This window comes from Bactrocera oleae, chromosome 3 (genome assembly GCF_042242935.1).
Source record: "Bactrocera oleae isolate idBacOlea1 chromosome 3, idBacOlea1, whole genome shotgun sequence".
In the NCBI taxonomy this organism is placed as follows: Eukaryota; Metazoa; Arthropoda; class Insecta; order Diptera; family Tephritidae; genus Bactrocera; species Bactrocera oleae.
In genome coordinates, this window is record NC_091537.1 from 40,930,687 (window position 1) to 40,956,967 (window position 26,281).

Genomic DNA, 26,281 nt, shown 5'->3' on the forward strand with positions numbered 1-26,281 from the left:
TCCTTTCTCAGTGTGAAAGTAATATGAGTTGCGTTTGTACCGTTTACAGAAAAGTTCCAGAACACTACTCCTGCCTTTGTCTCGTGTATGTCTGAGATTTCATCTTGCATTTCAACGTAGATGTGTGACTCAGATAAGATTTGAGGAAGAGATAGAGTGGAGTATAGGTTGTATTTCTTGATTTTATCAGTAAGTCCGAGTGCCAGATTCTGCCATTATGCGTGCTGAACGTCTGGGGAAATTGTGCAACAATTCTTCTTCTCCTCCAAACTATTAAGTATAGTTTTCCCAATGCGATGACATTGTTGCGGTTTACTGAGCATATGTCTGAAACCAAATTGATGATCTGGAATAATTGATTGTCTTTCAAGCTCTGGCAGTATTCTTCAGCGAAATATTATTTCGAGAATATTGTAAGTAGGCTTGTTGGTCTATATGAAGATAATTAATTATCCGGCTTGTTTGGCTTTGGTATCACTATAATTTTAGCACATTTCCATTGCAAGCAAAAATATTAGACATTTCTTAGAAAGGATTTGATTGGCCAAAGGTCAATATTATCATAACCTGGAGACTTTGAATTTTTGATCCGCGAAATTTCAGACTGGACCTCTTAACTTTGGCTGGTACTATTGAAGTTAAATGGCTAAAATATAGCTTTAAGGGGGTTGGCAAAAGTGTGTGCTTTGCTTAGGTTTCATCTGCACCAAGTATTGTAAGTCCCTTTAACCGGAACTCGTTTTTTTTGTATATTTTCAATCAATAATTCTTTATGTTCAGCTAACCTAGTTTTAAGCTACTTCGTGGCTTTATTAAGGTTTGTTTTGTCATTTGGATTATTCCTGCTGTTGTACCAAATCCTTCGAAGTCGCCTCTTGTCACCAGTTGACACCCGGTGCATAAGTAATACATTTTTCGAATATTTCATAATCTTGCAAATTGCAAGGATCAAAGCTGGGAGCTAAACAATGTTGCAAAAAAATTCAAAATGTATTATTCGACGAAATCGTGAATTAATTACAATCAAATTTGGTATTTTAATAAGTTATATTATAGGTCATAGGTCATAATTATAACTATATTTTACTTCCCGTCGGCAAAATTATAGGTCAAGTAAAAAGTTCGTTCGGATTTTATCTAAGAGATGGCGTTATTATCCATAGCACTAGTGTTACGTGTCGCATCATGTCATACTATACGGCGCTGAAAACGTGTTTATTCGCGCTAAAAGTTTGGCTTTGACAGTTTTTCGATTGATTTACTCAGTTCGTTGTGAGCGCTCGTCAAAGATGGACACCAACAAAGAGAAAATTCGCTATATTTTACAATTTTTCTTCGATCAAAGCGAAAAAGCAGCCAAAGCGGCTGAAAACATTAATTTAGTTTATGGGCCCGATACTGTAAACGAACGTGTAGCACAAAAGTGGTTTGTTAGGTTCCGTTCCGGTAATTTCGATGTCAAAGATACACCACTCGTCGGGAGGCCTGTCGTCGAAAATTGCGATAAAATCATGGAAATAGTGGAAACAGACCGTCACGTGAGCACTTTTTTAATTGCTGAGGAACTAAAGATAAGCCAGAAAACGGTTTGGCACCATTTGCATTACCTTGGATTCAAAAAGCAGCTCGATGTTTGGGTGCCACACGAACTAACGCAAAAAAACATGATGGACCGAATTTCCATCTGCGAATCGCTGCTGAATCGCAATAAAATCTACCCGTTTTTGAAGCGGATTGTGACTGGCGCTGAAAAATGGGTCACTTATGACAACATCGAGCGCAAACGGTCGTGGTCAAAGCTCGGGGAAGCGGCCCAGATGGTGGCCAAGACCTGATTGACGGCCAGGAAGGTTTTGCTGTGTGTTTGGTGGGATTGGCCAAGGAATCATCTACTACGAGCTGCGCCCCTATAGCCAAACGCTCAATTCGGCCCTCTATCCAGAAGAGGCCATCTTTGATCAACAGAGGCCGAATTGTGTTCCATCAGGACAACGCCAGGTCACACACGTCTTTGGTGACGCGCCAGAAGCTCCGGAAGATCGGATGGGAGGTTTTAATGCACCCGCCTTATAGTTCGGACCTGGCACCAAGTGATTACCATCATTTCCTGTCCATGGTGAACGTGCTTAATGGTGAGAAGTTAGCCTCAAGAGAGGCCTGTGAAAATTGGCTCTCCGAGTTTTTTGCCAATAGGGACGCAGCCTTCTACGAGAGGGGTATAATGAAGTTGGCATCTCGTTGTCAACAAGTTTATGAACAAAACGGCACATATTTGACTTAAATCGGACAAATGCACACAAAGTATCATCTTTTGAAAAATCAATAAAAAATCGAACGAACTTTTTACTTTACCTAATATAATAGATCATAGTGTGTCTGTATGTCAAAAATAGGTTGAGTCGGATCAATAATTCCCCTAGTCCTCTAATACTCAATAGGAAGGTTTTCGAGCTTCCGGATGACTATACCGCATATATCGGTTAACGGTTTCAATAACGGTGTATCTTTATGCTAAAATGGGTTAAAATTTATTTGATAAAAGAGAAAGCAAAGTAATATTTAAAATGATTAAAAGATTTAATCACTGTCTGGTTCAATCGTTTATATATCAGTTAATGAAGTGGACGGTGTTTCCTGAAATGTTAGAGACGTCTTCGGGCTAACGTATTTCTCTTGTTGAATGATTTTTGAAGAAGGTCGGTTTGCGATTTTAAAAGAGTGAAAAATTCCAAACAAGAAAATTTTAAATTATTCACCAATAAAATCGATTTTACGGTGCTGACTTGTAGGCGAGTTTTTTTCGTATATTCACATTCTGTTAATGGTGGAAAATATGCGTTAGACTGGTGCCGATGTTCCTGGTAGTGTCAGAGCATATTCAACGATCTCTGAAAACTCAAAGAATGGTATGTTTTGCTTCAACAGAAATGTAAAACATTGAACCCAAGGTTTGTCAACGGATGTCTGCTTTTTGCCCTATTGATCAATTCGTTTGTCACCTATATACTGAGAAATATAAATAAATTGTTCGAATAGCTTATGTGAAGTAGTGTCTGATGCTTTTTAAATATTTTTTTCAGTGAGGAAAGTAAACGTTTTCTCAATTTTTTCCCAGTCGAGTTTATCAGTTAGCAGCACCTAATCAAATAGTTTTATATGAGCAAACTGTTCAAGATATTCTTAGCAATCACCTAATTGACATATTGAAGACAATCAAAAATGAGAAAACGAAAATTGAGGTGTAAAATGAAATGTTTGTTTCGGAATTGTTTCGCCTCTACTTCAAATTGCATCAAGTCATAGTTTCCTTTCTTTAGGTTCACCATTTCCGCTTTTACTTGCAATAGAAAGTAATTTTGTTGGTTGGATGTTTGCAAATTGTTCATTAAATGTTGCAAATGTTCGTAAATTGCAACTGCTGGAGTATTATCGCCTTCAACTTTTTTATTGTTTCTTCGAAAATCATGGCCTAGAATTAATAAGATAATAATAAAATAATTTCTCGATTTGGGAAAATTTTCAGTTAATAAAAAAATATTTTCACCTGTTCATTAACAAAAATGAAGTGGATTATTGAAAGAATGTCAGATACATCTGGCTTTTTTGAGGGGTGAAGGAAGGCCGTCGAAATACGTTTTCAAAGGTTGGAACACTCGAATGATTTTACTCAAAGCTTCTCTCAAGCCAATGAATCGAGTTTTGCAGTAACCAACCAGTTGATCGTATTCGTCTTCACAAATCTCGCAGATTGACTTTCATGCTTCTGTGCGAATGGCGTGGATGTAAAAATTTGCGTAGATCTGAACAGCAATGCTCGCTATTTCGACATCAAGTGCATTACGAATCGCATTATGCACGATATGCGCTGTATAACACCAACTATGTTAGGTTTTGTTTTTCAAAAACATTTCCTTCACAACAAAAGTTTGAAAAATGATGAAAATGAAATGAACTTCTGTTTTTTTAAATGATTTTTATTAATAACTAACCTGAAATTGAGATTCTCATCAATTGTGTGGTACGCCCACACGCCTTCTCTCATCGATAGATTTAAATAATTTAAAAAGAAGTATTTGCTGCCAATTTGTGTTCCTTTGTCTACAAATGATTTTCAATATCATTGCCTACACTTTATTTCTTCAAATTATCGTTGAAAACACACTGGTGTTTCGACTTTTCACAATGTAATATTTATGCTTTAAATTCACAAAATTATCTTATCTATAGAATTCAATTCGGCTTTAGATCCATATTTTCTTAAGCAAATTTGCTCCATGTAAATCAATCCGCTCTAATGTACATACAGGTTGGTTGAAAAGTTTATTCTCTCACCAAGAAATAGCACTACTAGCTCCAAATTCATTCTGTCAATTAATTCTTTGTTTGCAAGTCATTTGAAGTTGACGTGTCAGTGTATTTTTTAATATGATAGATTCTTTGTTTTAAAAGGTTTTTATGAACAATTGTAAGGAGTTCTCACCTTCAAAACGCACCGTTGAATTTTGGGCTGGTGAATTTAAATGTGATCGTACTAGGCTTGAAGACGATCAACGCCAAGTTCATAATATTGACGGGATTGTGATTGCTTTTATCGCGAATTCTGCGACTTATAGCCATTTGATGATTTTCTTCGTCTGAATCTGATGAACTTGCACAAAACAACACGTTATGGTTCATTTTAGTGGCTGCAAAACTAAATTTAATAAATGTCTATATAAATTTGAATATTTTGCATGGCCGATAATATGATGTCCTGCACGCCTTATTTCGTTAGTTTCGCGAAGGTTTTTTTTTGTCATCTGAGCTGTTTTGGCTTGACGCACCATAGTAACCTGTACTGAAATTTATCTATTGCAGTTAAGTACGAGGTAAGCGAACACTTATTTAGAAAATTTAAATACATAATATTAGTATATCAAAACGTATGCATGTTCATAATCCTGCCAATGCCATCGGTGCTACCTCTTGTTAGAATGATCTTTTGATTAAGTTTTGGAATAAGACTAAATCATCAAATTAATTTCAGAGATCTTTAGAAATAAATACGAATTTAGGGGATGTGATTGATCAGTTATATTAATGTCTATAAATTTAGTAAATAATCACTCCGATATAATGATTTTGTTGGGTGATTCAACTTAGCTGTTATCTTTGGAATACCGGAATTTCACGCCATTTATCAAATTTATAATTAATTTATAATCTGTCGTAAAATAATAAGTATATTAAGTGCAATTTGGCCTTTAAATAAGGTTGTTTAGTAACTGTTAATTATTAAGCTTATAACGTAAATCGTATCAAAATTACTTGTATCAATGCTCAGATAATTCTTACGATTTAAATGGCAGATATAGAGGTTGTAGTTGCCTATATAAGTTTATCACGTGTGTGTTAGGATGCCAATTTATTCTTGTGATGTATCTTGACGTATCTTGTGTTATATCTTTTTATTTCATCTATCACCATAGATGTTCTAGGATCATTGTGGAGAGTGATATTTTTGACATACCACGTTGCGTTAGCAATGTTCCCACGACAGTCGAGTCTAAGTGACCGGAACAGACTCGGTGTTTATCCGTCAAATCGGCAGAATTCTGCCGCTATAACAACAACAACAGCAATAAGAATAAGGGTTTTTGACTGGTACCTTTGAATCACATCTATGTTGGATCTAAGTGCTCTACCCCTGTTTTGAGTGCCCTAAAACCATTCGGGTTTCAACATAGTTTTGAAGATAAGAATTTTGTTTTGCAGATTAAATTTTTACTTCAGCCAAGTAACTAATACCTACAAGTAGTTTTAATTTTGAGCTGCGTTCTGTTGGCTCTAATATGTTCACGCCAAGACAATATTTTATCCCAATGTAATCCCAGATATTTTACACAATTGGATTTTGGAATTAAAAAACTATTAAGACTCACACTGGACACTCTTCCTTTCTCAGTGTGAAAGTAATATGAGTTGCGTTTGTACCGTTTACAGAAAAGTTCCAGAACACTACTCCTGCCTTTGTCTCGTGTATGTCTGAGATTTCATCTTGCATTTCAACGTAGATGTGTGACTCAGATAAGATTTGAGGAAGAGATAGAGTGGAGTATAGGTTGTATTTCTTGATTTTATCAGTAAGTCCGAGTGCCAGATTCTGCCATTATGCGTGCTGAACGTCTGGGGAAATTGTGCAACAATTCTTCTTCTCCTCCAAACTACTAAGTATAGTTTTCCCAATGCGATGACATTGTTGCGGTTTACTGAGCATATGTCTGAAACCAAATTGATGATCTGGAATAATTGATTGTCTTTCAAGCTCTGGCAGTATTCTTCAGCGAAATATTATTTCGAGAATATTGTAAGTAGGCTTGTTGGTCTATATGAAGATAATTAATTATCCGGCTTGTTTGGCTTTGGTATCACTATAATTTTAGCACATTTCCATTGCAAGCAAAAATATTAGACATTTCTTAGAAAGGATTTGATTGGCCAAAGGTCAATATTATCATAACCTGGAGACTTTGAATTTTTGATCCGCGAAATTTCAGACTGGACCTCTTAACTTTGGCTGGTACTATTGAAGTTAAATGGCTAAAATATAGCTTTAAGGGGGTTGGCAAAAGTGTGTGCTTTGCTTAGGTTTCATCTGCACCAAGTATTGTAAGTCCCTTTAACCGGAACTCGTTTTTTTTGTATATTTTCAATCAATAATTCTTTATGTTCAGCTAACCTAGTTTTAAGCTACTTCGTGGCTTTATTAAGGTTTGTTTTGTCATTTGGATTATTCCTGCTGTTGTACCAAATCCTTCGAAGTCGCCTCTTGTCACCAGTTGACACCCGGTGCATAAGTAATACATTTTTCGAATATTTCATAATCTTGCAAATTGCAAGGATCAAAGCTGGGAGCTAAACAATGTTGCAAAAAAATTCAAAATGTATTATTCGACGAAATCGTGAATTAATTACAATCAAATTTGGTATTTTAATAAGTTATATTATAGGTCATAGGTCATAATTATAACTATATTTTACTTCCCGTCGGCAAAATTATAGGTCAAGTAAAAAGTTCGTTCGGATTTTATCTAAGAGATGGCGTTATTATCCATAGCACTAGTGTTACGTGTCGCATCATGTCATACTATACGGCGCTGAAAACGTGTTTATTCGCGCTAAAAGTTTGGCTTTGACAGTTTTTCGATTGATTTACTCAGTTCGTTGTGAGCGCTCGTCAAAGATGGACACCAACAAAGAGAAAATTCGCTATATTTTACAATTTTTCTTCGATCAAAGCGAAAAAGCAGCCAAAGCGGCTGAAAACATTAATTTAGTTTATGGGCCCGATACTGTAAACGAACGTGTAGCACAAAAGTGGTTTGTTAGGTTCCGTTCCGGTAATTTCGATGTCAAAGATACACCACTCGTCGGGAGGCCTGTCGTCGAAAATTGCGATAAAATCATGGAAATAGTGGAAACAGACCGTCACGTGAGCACTTTTTTAATTGCTGAGGAACTAAAGATAAGCCAGAAAACGGTTTGGCACCATTTGCATTACCTTGGATTCAAAAAGAAGCTCGATGTTTGGGTGCCACACGAACTAACGCAAAAAAACATGATGGACCGAATTTCCATCTGCGAATCGCTGCTGAATCGCAATAAAATCTACCCGTTTTTGAAGCGGATTGTGACTGGCGCTGAAAAATGGGTCACTTATGACAACATCGAGCGCAAACGGTCGTGGTCAAAGCTCGGGGAAGCGGCCCAGATGGTGGCCAAGACCTGATTGACGGCCAGGAAGGTTTTGCTGTGTGTTTGGTGGGATTGGCCAAGGAATCATCTACTACGAGCTGCGCCCCTATAGCCAAACGCTCAATTCGGCCCTCTATCCAGAAGAGGCCATCTTTGATCAACAGAGGCCGAATTGTGTTCCATCAGGACAACGCCAGGTCACACACGTCTTTGGTGACGCGCCAGAAGCTCCGGAAGATCGGATGGGAGGTTTTAATGCACCCGCCTTATAGTTCGGACCTGGCACCAAGTGATTACCATCATTTCCTGTCCATGGTGAACGTGCTTAATGGTGAGAAGTTAGCCTCAAGAGAGGCCTGTGAAAATTGGCTCTCCGAGTTTTTTGCCAATAGGGACGCAGCCTTCTACGAGAGGGGTATAATGAAGTTGGCATCTCGTTGTCAACAAGTTTATGAACAAAACGGCACATATTTGACTTAAATCGGACAAATGCACACAAAGTATCATCTTTTGAAAAATCAATAAAAAATCGAACGAACTTTTTACTTTACCTAATATAATAGATCATAGTGTGTCTGTATGTCAAAAATAGGTTGAGTCGGATCAATAATTCCCCTAGTCCTCTAATACTCAATAGGAAGGTTTTCGAGCTTCCGGATGACTATACCGCATATATCGGTTAACGGTTTCAATAACGGTGTATCTTTATGCTAAAATGGGTTAAAATTTATTTGATAAAAGAGAAAGCAAAGTAATATTTAAAATGATTAAAAGATTTAATCACTGTCTGGTTCAATCGTTTATATATCAGTTAATGAAGTGGACGGTGTTTCCTGAAATGTTAGAGACGTCTTCGGGCTAACGTATTTCTCTTGTTGAATGATTTTTGAAGAAGGTCGGTTTGCGATTTTAAAAGAGTGAAAAATTCCAAACAAGAAAATTTTAAATTATTCACCAATAAAATCGATTTTACGGTGCTGACTTGTAGGCGAGTTTTTTTCGTATATTCACATTCTGTTAATGGTGGAAAATATGCGTTAGACTGGTGCCGATGTTCCTGGTAGTGTCAGAGCATATTCAACGATCTCTGAAAACTCAAAGAATGGTATGTTTTGCTTCAACAGAAATGTAAAACATTGAACCCAAGGTTTGTCAACGGATGTCTGCTTTTTGCCCTATTGATCAATTCGTTTGTCACCTATATACTGAGAAATATAAATAAATTGTTCGAATAGCTTATGTGAAGTAGTGTCTGATGCTTTTTAAATATTTTTTTCAGTGAGGAAAGTAAACGTTTTCTCAATTTTTTCCCAGTCGAGTTTATCAGTTAGCAGCACCTAATCAAATAGTTTTATATGAGCAAACTGTTCAAGATATTCTTAGCAATCACCTAATTGACATATTGAAGACAATCAAAAATGAGAAAACGAAAATTGAGGTGTAAAATGAAATGTTTGTTTCGGAATTGTTTCGCCTCTACTTCAAATTGCATCAAGTCATAGTTTCCTTTCTTTAGGTTCACCATTTCCGCTTTTACTTGCAATAGAAAGTAATTTTGTTGGTTGGATGTTTGCAAATTGTTCATTAAATGTTGCAAATGTTCGTAAATTGCAACTGCTGGAGTATTATCGCCTTCAACTTTTTTATTGTTTCTTCGAAAATCATGGCCTAGAATTAATAAGATAATAATAAAATAATTTCTCGATTTGGGAAAATTTTCAGTTAATAAAAAAATATTTTCACCTGTTCATTAACAAAAATGAAGTGGATTATTGAAAGAATGTCAGATACATCTGGCTTTTTTGAGGGGTGAAGGAAGGCCGTCGAAATACGTTTTCAAAGGTTGGAACACTCGAATGATTTTACTCAAAGCTTCTCTCAAGCCAATGAATCGAGTTTTGCAGTAACCAACCAGTTGATCGTATTCGTCTTCACAAATCTCGCAGATTGACTTTCATGCTTCTGTGCGAATGGCGTGGATGTAAAAATTTGCGTAGATCTGAACAGCAATGCTCGCTATTTCGACATCAAGTGCATTACGAATCGCATTATGCACGATATGCGCTGTATAACACCAACTATGTTAGGTTTTGTTTTTCAAAAACATTTCCTTCACAACAAAAGTTTGAAAAATGATGAAAATGAAATGAACTTCTGTTTTTTTAAATGATTTTTATTAATAAATAACCTGAAATTGAGATTCTCATCAATTGTGTGGTACGCCCACACGCCTTCTCTCATCGATAGATTCAAATAATTTAAAAAGAAGTATTTGCTGCCAATTTGTGTTCCTTTGTCTACAAATGATTTTCAATATCATTGCCTACACTTTATTTCTTCAAATTATCGTTGAAAACACACTGGTGTTTCGACTTTTCACAATGTAATATTTATGCTTTAAATTCACAAAATTATCTTATCTATAGAATTCAATTCGGCTTTAGATCCATATTTTCTTAAGCAAATTTGCTCCATGTAAATCAATCCGCTCTAATGTACATACAGGTTGGTTGAAAAGTTTATTCTCTCACCAAGAAATAGCACTACTAGCTCCAAATTCATTCTGTCAATTAATTCTTTGTTTGCAAGTCATTTGAAGTTGACGTGTCAGTGTATTTTTTAATATGATAGATTCTTTGTTTTAAAAGGTTTTTATGAACAATTGTAAGGAGTTCTCACCTTCAAAACGCACCGTTGAATTTTGGGCTGGTGAATTTAAATGTGATCGTACTAGGCTTGAAGACGATCAACGCCAAGTTCATAATATTGACGGGATTGTGATTGCTTTTATCGCGAATTCTGCGACTTATAGCCATTTGATGATTTTCTTCGTCTGAATCTGATGAACTTGCACAAAACAACACGTTATGGTTCATTTTAGTGGCTGCAAAACTAAATTTAATAAATGTCTATATAAATTTGAATATTTTGCATGGCCGATAATATGATGTCCTGCACGCCTTATTTCGTTAGTTTCGCGAAGGTTTTTTTTTGTCATCTGAGCTGTTTTGGCTTGACGCACCATAGTAACCTGTACTGAAATTTATCTATTGCAGTTAAGTACGAGGTAAGCGAACACTTATTTAGAAAATTTAAATACATAATATTAGTATATCAAAACGTATGCATGTTCATAATCCTGCCAATGCCATCGGTGCTACCTCTTGTTAGAATGATCTTTTGATTAAGTTTTGGAATAAGACTAAATCATCAAATTAATTTCAGAGATCTTTAGAAATAAATACGAATTTAGGGGATGTGATTGATCAGTTATATTAATGTCTATAAATTTAGTAAATAATCACTCCGATATAATGATTTTGTTGGGTGATTCAACTTAGCTGTTATCTTTGGAATACCGGAATTTCACGCCATTTATCAAATTTATAATTAATTTATAATCTGTCGTAAAATAATAAGTATATTAAGTGCAATTTGGCCTTTAAATAAGGTTGTTTAGTAACTGTTAATTATTAAGCTTATAACGTAAATCGTATCAAAATTACTTGTATCAATGCTCAGATAATTCTTACGATTTAAATGGCAGATATAGAGGTTGTAGTTGCCTATATAAGTTTATCACGTGTGTGTTAGGATGCCAATTTATTCTTGTGATGTATCTTGACGTATCTTGTGTTATATCTTTTTATTTCATCTATCACCATAGATGTTCTAGGATCATTGTGGAGAGTGATATTTTTGACATACCACGTTGCGTTAGCAATGTTCCCACGACAGTCGAGTCTAAGTGACCGGAACAGACTCGGTGTTTATCCGTCAAATCGGCAGAATTCTGCCGCTATAACAACAACAACAGCAATAAGAATAAGGGTTTTTGACTGGTACCTTTGAATCACATCTATGTTGGATCTAAGTGCTCTACCCCTGTTTTGAGTGCCCTAAAACCATTCGGGTTTCAACATAGTTTTGAAGATAAGAATTTTGTTTTGCAGATTAAATTTTTACTTCAGCCAAGTAACTAATACCTACAAGTAGTTTTAATTTTGAGCTGCGTTCTGTTGGCTCTAATATGTTCACGCCCAGACAATATTTTATCCCAATGTAATCCCAGATATTTTACACAATTGGATTTTGGAATTAAAAAACTATTAAGACTCACACTGGACACTCTTCCTTTCTCAGTGTGAAAGTAATATGAGTTGCGTTTGTACCGTTTACAGAAAAGTTCCAGAACACTACTCCTGCCTTTGTCTCGTGTATGTCTGAGATTTCATCTTGCATTTCAACGTAGATGTGTGACTCAGATAAGATTTGAGGAAGAGATAGAGTGGAGTATAGGTTGTATTTCTTGATTTTATCAGTAAGTCCGAGTGCCAGATTCTGCCATTATGCGTGCTGAACGTCTGGGGAAATTGTGCAACAATTCTTCTTCTCCTCCAAACTACTAAGTATAGTTTTCCCAATGCGATGACATTGTTGCGGTTTACTGAGCATATGTCTGAAACCAAATTGATGATCTGGAATAATTGATTGTCTTTCAAGCTCTGGCAGTATTCTTCAGCGAAATATTATTTCGAGAATATTGTAAGTAGGCTTGTTGGTCTATATGAAGATAATTAATTATCCGGCTTGTTTGGCTTTGGTATCACTATAATTTTAGCACATTTCCATTGCAAGCAAAAATATTAGACATTTCTTAGAAAGGATTTGATTGGCCAAAGGTCAATATTATCATAACCTGGAGACTTTGAATTTTTGATCCGCGAAATTTCAGACTGGACCTCTTAACTTTGGCTGGTACTATTGAAGTTAAATGGCTAAAATATAGCTTTAAGGGGGTTGGCAAAAGTGTGTGCTTTGCTTAGGTTTCATCTGCACCAAGTATTGTAAGTCCCTTTAACCGGAACTCGTTTTTTTTGTATATTTTCAATCAATAATTCTTTATGTTCAGCTAACCTAGTTTTAAGCTACTTCGTGGCTTTATTAAGGTTTGTTTTGTCATTTGGATTATTCCTGCTGTTGTACCAAATCCTTCGAAGTCGCCTCTTGTCCTTAACGTTCAGAGACGTCATCAGAATCTAGTTGTATGTTTTTATGTGTTCGAGAAGTTTTATTGCTATAGTTAGTTGAGACGGCTTCATGTATTTTGTAAGTAAATATCTCTTTTAAATATAAAATAATCATTGTTCGGTCTCACTAAAATAGTAACAAAGTATTGTAAACTCTACTGGCACCTTCTATATGTCGACTAGTGCGTTAGAATCTTCTATCTGCTATCCTTTATCGACTTCCAGTAAAAATTTCATGACATTTCATCTAATGGAAGTGAAGTTATTGAGTTTTAAGTGTCAGTATGTTTTTATCATCGGTGCGAAAATTAGAACAAAGAGCCAACATTAAATTTTGTTTTAAAATTGGTAAAACTTTTACCGAAACATTTTAATTGATGAAACAAGTTTATGGCGATGATTGCTTATCCCGTAGCAGAGTGCACGAGTGGTTTCAATGTTTTTAAAATGGTCGTGAAGACATAAATGAGAAATGAGCCGAAACCCAAAAAATCGCGCCTGGAGAAATCAAAAGTGAAGACAATGCTGATTTGTTTTTATGATTCCAAGGGTATTGTCCACAAAGAATTTGTTCCACCCGGCCAAAACGTTAATGCGGTATTTTACTTTGGAGTTTTGAAGCGTTTGGTGCGCCGTATTCGACGTGTTCGGCCCGAATATCGCGAAGATGGAAGTTGGTTTTCACACATCACAATCACATTTTAACAATCAACCACTCCCCTTATACACCTGATATGGCACCGTGCGACTTCTACCTTTTCGTAAAAACACATTTGCCGATGAAAGGAAAGCGTTATGCAGACGTGGAGGCCATTCAAAAGGCCTGCACCGGCATACTGGTGGTCATACCGGGCAACGAGCTAAAACACTCGTTTGACATGCTTTTGGACCGTGTAAAAAGCTGTATAAAAGCAGAAGGAGACTATTTTGAATAAAATTAATTGACTTTGCCGATAAAACCATTAAGTTTCTAGTTTTTAAAAGTCCTGTTTACTTTAGAACGCACCTTGTAGGTATAAATTTACACATCTGAAATGAATATCATAGGATAAGCATTTTGTAATTTTAAAACCGTATAAATTTAAGTCAGAATCAAATAGTTTATTAGTATTAATTTACTAGATTGCTGTAAAATAAATTCTCCAAAGGGGTGTTAAAAAAAAAAGCATATCTCTATTGGATTCAAGTCGGGCTAGAAAAAGTTTTGTGTCGGATATCTTATTGCTGCTTCTGAGCAGTGAGTAAAGCAGGTAAATTAAAATAATTAATCGTAATTATTAATTATTTCGAGCAGTTTAGCGTGAATAACAGCAAAATCAATCAAATCTTACTGAGATCTGTGGGGCAGTAAGAGGGACATCCATTTTTTCCCATAATATATTTACATAGTTCGAAACCTTTGGGGTTAGTGATTAGTAAGACCAGATCCCCACCATGGATGTTTGGCATTGAAAATGATTGTTTACTTATGTTGACACGCGGAGGTAGATATAGTGGGGTTATGATAATCCCTCCATTAACGCTTGTGATTTCTACAGATGCATACATATATATTCATTTATATTTATATCAAAACAATTTTGAGTTTCTTATTTTTATTCTTATTCGCCACTATCCAAAGTATTTTTATTATTCTATGCATATTTGCATATTACATACAAAAAATAAATCACAAAATTAAAATTTCTAAACGAATCGCATATATTTCTTTGAAACCGAGCGCTCTTACGAGTATTATGTGTCACACTTTTATTCAAATGTATTAATCTTATTTGTGCTTTGTGTATGCTTCTAAACGTCATTGCTTTCTCGAAGAGAGAAATTTTTTAGCAATACAAGGCAAAGTTTTCTCACTGGAGACTCCGCTGCTTGCTTGCTTTGATACTGTACGGCTACATGTTTTTTCAATCAAACATTATTCTTGTATTTTCAAATGTTATCAGAAAAAATATATTTTTAGACCAAGTCTCTTCCTAAAGGATGTCTTGAACACATTCTTTTTGATTTCTAAGGATTCTGCCTACTTTGGATGATATATTTATACAAACTGTTCTTTTTGCAGTCAAATAATGCTCAAATCTAGCATCACATACTTTTCAAAAGTTGGGAATGTTTTGTTGTCAGCTGATGCAAGTATGAAACAATTTAATTTTCTCCTCTTTAGTAAAGCTGAAATATGAAAACTCTTAATTTGTAATAAAAACATATTTAATATTATATTCCTGTAACGGGATGACACTTTTTCTATTAGTTGAAAAATACATAAATATTTTCTTAAAAAATAATAAAATGGAAGAACGCCAACACGAAGCGTCAACATACGAGAATTGCAAAACTATCAATAGTTTAGTCTGACCACTCGATAGTATAAAAAAATACTATTAATAGTTTTCCCCTTGAAATCTACTTACTTTTCGCTGGTTTAAATTAAGAGACCTTGGCTTTGTACACTTCATTTTTTTGAAATAATCTTTGGGTTTATTTATAAAACAAAACTAGAACAATAACGGAAAACACAAAAAAGTTTCATAAAATTACATATAAGATTTCTCATGTTACTATATAAACTGCTCTGAGAGCTGACTTGTTATAAAAAGGTAAATATTTTCATACATTTACTAATGTAATATGAGATCAAGAAAAGTTTACTTAAAATACGTTACTTACTTACGTACGAGTACTTTATTCCTCAATAAATCACTTATTTTTGTTAAAAAATTCTTAATTTCAGCTTCATGTATGAATAACTGTGGTTATGTGCAGCCAGTATTTCAGAACATTCGAAATTCTTACCTAATTGTAATTATTTCCGCAACATTCCTTCTAACGCATCCAAAACCTCATTAATGTGTTAAAAATTGTTAAATTTAATAATTTATATATTATTAGAATGAAATGAAAGAAAGGTTAAGGTTTCGATGAGTTCCTTATGGCCCAATGTGTTGACAATTGTAACCGAAACTCTTGTGTACGTATGATTAATTAATCCCTTTCTTACTCATTGGGCTTATGAGTAGCACGATGTGTATGTCTAGTTACCATCAATGTATTGGAGTTTCCGTAGCCGTGACTTACTGAGATGTTATTTAAAATTAGACTTCAAATTTGGTATTTCAAGACTATATTACATACATACATTATTATGTAACTTTGTTAAGTGAAATTTTGCAATATTGTAAAAATTGTTGATAAGTTTAGTTAAGGCACAAACCATCGATAGTTAAAATAAACTATCGATAGTGAGACGAAAATAAAACTATGATACCCTTTTGCAGTTCCACAATATAAGTAAAAGTCTGAACATTTATGTTTTTTTAATTAAAATAAAGTAAATCAATAATTAGTTAAAGATAATTTTAAAGTTTCACATGGCACATGTTAAAAATGTGTAAATTTTTTATTCACATTTAGTTTTAATTTTTTTTCTGCAGCATCTCAGGAAACGCTAATTCCGCAAATTTTTTTTTTTACATAATTGGTTTATGATATTGTGATATGTGTATATTACTGACGTATATAAATTTGTTGAGATAGACCTTTGAATTTTTCAGGCAACTTCTGACAATATATTACCGGCTAATTTAAATAATAAACAAATTTGCGACGAAATTATTCGAAAGTGTTCACCATCTCGTCGCCTGGAATCACGAGAACTTTCAAAAATACTTATTCAACCGCATATTAGGGTAAGTTAATAAAGTACATAAACATAATTTCTACATTAATAATAAATACGATTATTTCCGTCTTATAAGGTAAATAGTTTTTTGTTTTAAGATATTCTAGAATCAGTGTTCAGATCTTGAAGTGAGGCGACTATCGTACCAGTAGCGTAGAATTATCGTACATGAAACGAAATTATCGTACTTTTAAAAAGAATGAATATAATTATTAAATAAATCTTATTCAATGTAAAATTAATATTCTTACATACGCTCTTTAGTTAATTACTTAAAAACTATTGCTCTGAAATAAAATAATATTTATATATTCCAGTTACAGTTTTTTTTCGAATTACTATTTTAAATCTTCAACGCAAGCACGTTAGCTCAATACAATAAGAAGAATAACAGCCAACATTCGAACACAAAATATGCAAAGTCTGTGAAGTCTGAACATAATCGAAATCAAACCGCAATATCGATATTATTTGTTCGTTGAACGAACCAGTAGATGGCGTTGTGAGCAAAAAGACGGAAAAAATATATGCTAGCAGTAAGAGCCAAGAGCTCGCGCCTTCTCCTCTTTTTTCCTATAAAAAAAAATCGCCTAATTGTCTGCGAGGGTAGAAATAAGATACAGTTTTAATGCATCATAATGAAAATTATCGTACAATCTGCGTACGATAATGATATCATATCGTACATCGTACAAATGAAATTATCGCATATGTACGATAATTATCGTACGGTTGCGATCACTGTCTAGAATGTCTAAAAGTTATTACGCGCATACAATTTTTATTTCATCATGTTCATGTTGCTTTAGTTTTGTTTGTTCAAAGCTCAAAAATTTTTTTGTCAGTGCTAAGTTTAAAATTTTTATTTAAAAGCCAGTTTAAATTTGCTGCTATAAATTTCATGCTAGTTATTTTGGTGGTTATATCGCACACTAAATACAAAAAAGTCACAACTCAAAAACTTTCAAAATCGATTTTTCTCCATCTATCAATTTGTAATACACTTATCTAACTTAGCTGTAATATTGTGGTAATTGCATCGTTTGCCTCGCTTTTGCAGTATCAACTAAAGAGTACTTTTTGCAGTTGTATAACTTTTGTTGAAAAAAATTTCCGGTATATTTAGCAAAGCGGTGTCTCTCTATCTGAAAAAAGTGAGTTTAATCATCTGTGTTATTTTAAATGTGTCGCTGTTAAACCAGAAAATCAACAATACGTGAGTAAGACGCTTTTGCTTCTGCTGAACACCTGCCATTTTTCGAGTTGTGGCGATTTTGTATTTAGAGTGCTAGATATTACTTTGAAACCAGGCTCGGTTACAGCGGCCCAAACCATTAATTGTGGTGGGTATTGCCTCTTGGTGGGCAACCGATGACTCAAATTTTCATATGAATTTTTTAATATGCGTCGGATGCTGAGGTCGGATATTTTCAGATCTTTAGCCAATTGATTGGCACTTCGTCGTGGATTTAGCTCAAGTCGCTTCTTCACTTTTAGTATCATATCACGTTGCAGTCTTTTGATGACCAAATCCATGGCGTCTTGCGGTTCTACCATTTATATTATAACGAGTTATGGTGCGATAAATAAAAACTTTATTTACATTAAGTTGTTCGAGCTCATGAACAATCGCTGGCTGTGATTTTCCAGCTGAATATAAAGCAATTACATTATTACCTTTCAATTCCACCGCTCTTCATCACTTTTTTTCGCGATAACTTTTGACAAATAGGTTTTTGTATGCTTGTAAACAATACTCCGTACTGTCATTAGCCACTTTATAGAAAGCTAATAGCTGCGCCACAGCTGTGCGAACGATCTGAAGTTGTTTACACTTCGAGTGCCGAACCTGTATATATATGGTATTTCTTCTTGACGGCCCATTATCGGTCTGTTGTATATGAAACAACTGGACAGGCTCTAGAATGGGTAATTTTCGATAATGGTTCGGTTATCGTTTTATTTAAATTTTGAATTAATTCAAAAAAGTCAAAAGTATCCTAGAAAAGGAGATAAGAGAAAAACATGCTATGTTGAGAGAGCGAACGCACATTATGAGTGTTAGAGTGAAGGAAAATGGAATAAACCGTTACATTATATACTTTTGTAAACCTAACTGGGTCGGCTTAACTGTAGGTGACGTAACTATTGGCGAACGTCAATTCCGTAAGGGGATCGCAGTCGCAGTGTTCAAAGCAAAAAGTGAGTTTTTATTTTTCGCAGGATGTGTTTTGTTTTTGTTATAATCGAATACATATATTACTGCTTGCATTAGGGGCTAATTTCGATTAGTAGTTTGTTTTTGACAATTGAAAAGAATAGTCACGTTTTTGTGTGCTCTTCGATTTTTGATTTTCGATTTTTAGTGAATGACGTCAACAACGATCCGGGTTTGCTCAAACGGGTCATAGCTGGTGACGAAACGAGGCTACAAGTATATGGTTATGATGTCGAAACCAAAGCCCAATTATCCCAGTGGATGCTGCCAGATGAGCCAAGACCGAAAAACGCACGCAAAGGTCTACCAACTGTGAAGGTTTTGTTCGCTGTTTTCTTTGATTACAATGGTGTGCATCATGAGTTCCTGCCAAAAGGGAATACTAAAAGGAAGTTATGCAACGTTTGCGTGAAGCAATACGGCTCAAACGATCGGAATTGTGAAAAAATAAATCGTGGATTTTGCATCACAATTATGCACCATCTCACATATCAGTACTTATTCGTGATTTTTTGTTCAAAAACAAAACCGTAATCATGCCACCGTATTCACCAGATTTGGCTCCCTGCTACTTTTCCTATTCCCACAACTGAGGAAAGCGTTTTGTCACAATTGATGAGATCAGTCAGAATAGAAGAAAGAGCTGATCGCCATACCAAAAAGCTCATATCAGAAGTGCTTCAAGGATTGGAACAAGCGTTGGCACAAGTGTATTATATCCTAGGGGCATTACTTTGAAGTGGACAAAATAGATATTGATGAATAAATAAGTACTTTTCAGAAAAATTCTAAATTCACTTTTTCTTTTGAACACACCTCGTATATCTATGGCAATTCGCTTAAATGGTGCATCCGAATTGTACTGCTTTATCTGATCATGATTCCAGGATTTGGCTTTTTTGTTCCAATGCACTTACTACGATCTTTCAACTCATCCAATTTAGTCTTAATTTTATCCTAATCTTCCGACTGTGACCACACCTGTGTGCGTATATCAGACGCGTCTCCCGCTCTTTCAACTATGGGAACATATGTGCTGTAATGTGCGATGGCTTCTCTGCTATTTGCGTTAACAAACGCACCCAGTGCGCTTCCAACTATGAGGTAAATTGGGATTGTTGTGCCAATATTTGTGATAACAGTTTTATATATGCAACTTTTAAAACATCGGCGAGGAAACCGCAACCTATAGTGGCGAGTCTTTTCTTATACAAAGCCTTGCATCCGCATAGATACTGTTCTACAGCCCTTGTTTTTGTACCTCTTAGTAGCTTCCACAGTAACCGTTGTATGGTATCCCCTGTCTGCTGGCGTGATTTGATCTTGCTAATTTATCCGCTTTACATTTTTATAGAATTATCATTGTGTGCTGGAACCCATTGCAGGTTTATAGTGAAATAGGATGTAAGTTCTACTGATACACATTCCTTCACTATCTTCGATGAAACTGACTTCGCTGTCAGTTGCTTACAGATCCAGTTAGTGGGTAGTATATATAAAATGTTTAGTGCCTGGTTTGGCGATGTTCTAAGAGCTCCATTAATATATAAATTTTCAGCTCTGAAATCTTTCAATTTCTGCTACTACCGAGTTTAACGCTGGATTTTTATATAGGGTATGTATGTCGCGAATTGCGACTTTTCTCTGGTTAAAATATTTTTAAATATTGTATATGCACATATTTACACAATACAGCGAAAAAATACTATAATTAATTTTTTAAAATTCACATATTAACATAATACAATGAAAATTCAATATAATTAATTATTTTTAAAATTTAAGAATTGACAAAATACATTGAAGAATTAATATATATTTTTTTAATTTAAATTTTTACATAATACAACGAAAAGTCAATGTAAATAATTTTTAAAATTTTCGTATTTACATAATACATTGAAAGATCAATATAATTCTTGTTTTAAAATTTCAATATTTACAATGATAAGTCAATACAACTTATATTTACGAACTAAATTACAAAATTTAAAAAATGTTAATAAAATAAAATTATTATATATACATTTCCATGTATTTCTTTTGTTTGATTCGGTGGTGGGTCCGTTCAATGCCTCTCCTTTGCTCTTTTAAAGTCAAAGTCAAACGACTAGTTTTTAAGCTTTGCTTCCACCTCCAGACATCCCTCAACCGTTTGAACTGGTAAAAGACTTGCTACCTCGTCGAGAGTGTCATCTTTTGGCACTCCGGTCATGAGGCACACCGATCGCTTCGTCTTTTTTCTCTACTCTGTGAACTTTGTGCTGGCATTTCTAATATATCTATAGACAGTTGAAATAGAAACAAGCTTTTATAATTATAATTATATTATATATAAAGATTTAGTGCTTGACAGTTATCGTCACTTACCCATTATGCAACTTTCTCTTTAATGGGACTAATTTTGAATGATCCTAATTTCTAGACCATATTGAAATCGCCGCTAAGTGTATGCCTTTCATTGAGGCGTAAGAATGTTTGTTGCCAAATATTGCATTGTCATCAGAATTACGAATTCGTTGTCGCGTGCGGCTCTGCCTTTGCTTAGATTTTTCACATTCTTGAACGATATATCCAACAAGTTTCTTTGAAACTTCATGATTCCAAAACATTTTACATTTTAATTGCAACTACATACCACACTTCAGGTTACACCTTCAAGAAACTGCGCACTACACAGTGACTCGTTTTGGGTGAAGTTCCGCCTCGTGGATTATTTTTGGACCTAATTCCCTTCATATCACACACTTCACAGCAATTTATCAAGTTATTGTCTTCTTCGGCCGTTTAACCTGCTTAGTATTTGAACTTTTTGCAGAAACAGGTTTAATTCATCAGAATTATCCGTTGTAAAAGCCATCTGCTAGCTCCAAGTTGCGCCGTTAAGTTTCGAGTCGAAACTCTTGGATTTGCCTGAGTTAACGATGCAACAGCCGCGATTATTTCTTGACAGATTTAAGATGTGCATAAACTAATATCGAACAAAATACTGCCGACCACAAACTTACCTTTAAATTTACTTTATTATACCCTGAACGGGTATATTAATTTTGCCACGAAGTTTGTAACAGCCAGAAGGAAACGTCGGAGACCATATAAAGTATATATATAAATGATCACCGTGACGAGCTGAGTTGATTTAGCCATGTCCGTCTGTCTCTGCGTCCGTCCGTCTGCCCGTCTGTCCGTCTGCCCGTCTGTCCGTCTGTATATACGCGAACTAGTCCCTCAGTTTTTGAGTTATCGATCTGAAATTTTGAACACTTCTTTTTCTCCCCAAGAAGCTGCTCATTTGTCGGAACCGCCGATATCGGATCACTATAGCATATAGCTGCCATGTAAACTGAACAATCAGAATCAAGTATTTGTATGGAAAACTTTTTCAGTTGACGAGGTATGTTCACAATATTTGGCATAAGTTTTTGCTAGAAGAAGTAATGCAATCTCCAAAGAAATTTTTCACATCGGATTACTATAGCATATAGCTGCCATATAAACTGAACGATCGGAATCAAGTTCTTGCATGGAAAAATTGTTCATTAGATAAAATATCTTCACGAAAGCCGGCATTGATTTCTCTCAATGGCATATAGCTGCCATACAAACTGACAATCTAAATAAAGTTCTTATATGAAAAAAATTGTTTATGACAAGTTATCTTCTCGAAATGTGGCATGGATGATGATTGTCCAAGATATCGCTACAATTTTCGAACGAATTGTTCATATCAGACCACTATATTAAACAGCTATCATAGAAACTGACCGATCAAAATAAATTTTTGTATGGAAGTTTTTAGTATGGATTATTGCTTAAGATGTGACTTCAATCTTCGAACGAATTGTTAAGATCGGACCACTATAGCATACAGCTGTCAGATTTAACCACTTTACAAATAATATATTATAAACAAATCAGATTAATTAATTATTTATACTGTCCAATTTGAGCTTTCAATAAAAATTATCTTATATCTGCCAAAAACTGTTTTGCTTGTGCCAAAAGTAAGGTGTGACATGTAGCTAATTAGGACAATAAGTTGAAAAATGTGTTAAGGATAGATACATAAGAGTAAGGAGCAAAAATATTATTTAATTAACCATAAAATAAACGAATCCCTAATTATTCAAGATATATTATTATTTATTAATAATGATAGAGAACTACCTTTGTAAAGATAATTATTCAGTTTAAAAACCCTAATTAACTGATGGGTAGGTACAAACCAAATCTAGGTAGAATAATAGGTAGGAAATAATTAGTTCGAAACGTAGGTAGAAAACATAACCTAGGTAAAAAAACCTCGATAATGCCCCTTTTGTAGTTAACGCCTTACTATTTCAACTAAAATTACTTGATCAAACGGTACGGTAACAATAAAATATCCTAAGAAATTTTTCAGATCTGACTACTGTGTCTCATAGTTGCCTGATCTGATCTGAGCGATCTAAATAAATTTGTAAAGTAGAAAATTATGTTAAGAATATATACATAAGAGTAAGGAGCAAAAATATTATTTAATTACCCATAAAATAAATAAATCCCTAATTATTCAAGATATATTATTATTTATTAATAATAATAGAGAACTATCTAAAGATAATTATTCAGTTTAAAAACCCTAATTAACTGATGGGTAGGTACAAAACAAAACCTAGGTAGAAGAGTAGGTAGGAAGTAAACATAGTTTGCAAGAAAGGTAGAAAGTATAACCTAGGTAAGAAAGAACCTCTACAATGCACTTTCTGTAATTAACACATTATTATTCCTACGAAAGTTGCTTGATGATACCAAGAAGGGCAAAAGAGTTTACAGATGTGAAGTCGGGCTCTAAAACATTAAATAAATAGGACCCAACGCATCGGATCACTTCAGTTTACGCGAGCAGCTTCAACTTTCAACAACGCAAATAAGTTTCAAAATCAACGAAAAAATCCTTTTTTTAAATAATACGCATACTTTTAATTATATTATTATTACTTAATTTATTAATATTTTAGTATATTTTTTATTTGTATAATATTTTTTAATAATTTTTGAAAATGCCAAGAGTATCTAGGCAATCGCAGGAACAAAGACGTCGCAATGCTCTGAATCGAAGCCGACGACAATATAGTCAAAATTTGGAAAATAATAGACAAAGGAACGCTGACTATATTGCAGAATTAGGCAGCTCAAATTTGGAGTACCGCAATGAGGAGAGAACTCGTGATAGTTCTGCACGTTCCACTAGACGACAGAACCTACTTCACAGAGCAACAGAGCAGCAGCGTAATACAGTAGGTCATTCAAATAGACGTTAGACGAATCCAGAATATAGAGCAGCGGAGCAGGAACGGAACACCGCGGAACATTTAAATAGGAGGACCAATCCGGAATATAGAGCAGCGGAGCAGGAGCGCAACACAATGGGTCATTCAAACAGGCGCTTGGATCCGGAATATAGAGCAGCGGAGCAGGAGCGCGACACAATGGAACGTTCTGTACGGCGCCAGAATGCAATAATAAGAGAAGAAGAGAAGCAACGAGATGCAGCATTGAGGAGGAGTCGTCTAGAAGATCCAATAAGAAGACGTCGTGAGCAAATTTTAAATTCTTCTCAAAGAAGAGTGACCCGCCAGCAAACCAGGCAACAACTAGCAAACGAGCAGGAATCAACGTTGGAAAGAGTACAATTGCATAGATCGAATCCCGCAAATCGTCAGTTAGAAAGCGAGAGGCAAACCAGGAGGAATATAAGAAGACGTCGTGAACTTTCTCCTGATGCACAGCTAGAAGAACAAGAACGTCAACGTCGAGCTGCCAATATCTTTGATATGTACGCATTGTTGATAAAGAAAGGACCCACTGAAGTATGCGTCTGTTGCGGTGGCACTTGGTTCCCTCATCAAGTGAAAAAACTAGAAAAATGTCAGACTTCAACCAAATTTGCGCGCTCAGAAGATGCTAGAAAAGTGTTTTATCTATCATCAAAATTTCCGTCTTCGAACCAAAAGTACAACTTTTGCAACACATGCTATCGTATTGTTAGGAAGGGCAAGATACCAAATATCTGCCTATCGGAAGGATTGGAGTTTCCTGATATTCCGGAATGCCTTCAGGATTTAACGTGTCTAGAAGAAAGACTGATATCACCGAGGATCCCATTTATGCGCATCATCTCCTTAGGATATGAACGACAATGTGCAAGGATTGGAGTTTCCTGATATTCCGGAATGCCTTCAGGATTTAACGTGTCTAGAAGAAAGACTGATATCACCGAGGATCCCATTTATGCGCATCATCTCCTTAGGATATGAACGACAATGTGCTATTCGTGGAGCAGTGGTGAATATCCCCATTTCAGTTGTAGAGACAGTCACCATGCTTCCACGAAGATTTGATAACAGCCATATTATTCAAGTGCACTTGAAACGTCGATTGGAATATGAACAAAATTTTATGACGGAGACAGTGCGACCAGCAAAAATATTGGAGGCACTAAACTATCTGCTGGGTACAGAGCTCTACGTCAAGCATAATATCCAAATGTCAAGTGATTGGCTGGCAAATGCTGGAAACGAGGAAACTATGCCATTTATTGCGGATCCTGCAGATGAGGCAGAAAAAGAGAACTTCTTAATGCCCGTCAGGAAAATGTACCGCCTGAAATGGACGAGGATTTAAATCCAGGTGGTCAGGAGACTTTAATGGACAATGAACCCGTTGAAAATCGATCCATTGAACGGGTTGCAATGTCACCAGGCCAAGGTAGATGCCCAAGAGACGTTACAACCTACGACGATGCTCAGGAATTGTCGTATCCAACGATTTACTGCGGAAAAAAGAGGACAACTACAACAACTTATAGTAAAATTGCACGTTCTGAAATTCGACGCTATGATCGGCGTTGTGTGCGCGTGGACGTGCTCCTGTATATTTATAAGTTGTACGAGTTAGAGCGCATTAAAAATGCAATTTCCATTTGCCTGCGTAAAAAGTCTGGATCGAGGAATATAACTGCTGCAAATGTGAGGGGTGAAAATTTTGTCAGCAACCTTATCCAGCATGATGAAGGCTATCATGTACTCAAAGGACTTCGATCCTCACCTGCACATTGGGAGGCTGAAAAGAAGAAAGTTTTAGCCATGATCCGCCAGTTTGGTTTGCCAACATTTTTTATCAAAATGTCTGCTGCAGAAACAAAATGGCCTGAGTTGTTAGTCATATTGAAGAAACTGGTGGATAAAGTAGACATTTCGGAAGAGGAAGCTACTGCTCTATCAAGCTCTGAAAAGGCGAGACTGATAAGGACAGATCTAGTTACATGTTCCAGGTATTTCGACAATCGATTCCGCCAACTGCTAAAATTATTACAAAACGGACTATTTTGAGAGAATTTAGTTACTACTACAGAATTGAACTCCAGCAGAGGGGATCACCACATTGTCATGGCATGTACTGGCTAAGTAACGCACCACAATTGGAAAGTGATGTAATCACCAACACAAATGATGCTGAAACATTCATAGATCGACACATCACAACCGATGGGGATGATTTGGACTTACTGGAATTCATTCAGTATCAAAAACACAGACATGGTCGAGTTTGCCTAAGAGACCTACATGGAAAACAAGT

At 35.3% G+C, this 26,281-nt stretch overlaps 1 protein-coding gene across 6 annotated transcripts in view; it reads left to right on the forward strand.

The window, feature by feature from the left end:
• vari (MAGUK p55 subfamily member vari) overlaps positions 1 to 26,281 on the forward strand; it is a 241,940-nt gene that overhangs the window by 138,446 nt on the left and 77,213 nt on the right. For all 6 annotated transcript variants that reach the window (XM_070106559.1, XM_070106564.1, XM_070106562.1 and 3 more), the window contains one exon: positions 16,316 to 16,450. In XM_070106559.1, the coding sequence (XP_069962660.1) occupies positions 16,316 to 16,450 (135 nt within the window). The remainder of the gene's footprint in view (positions 1 to 16,315; positions 16,451 to 26,281) is intronic.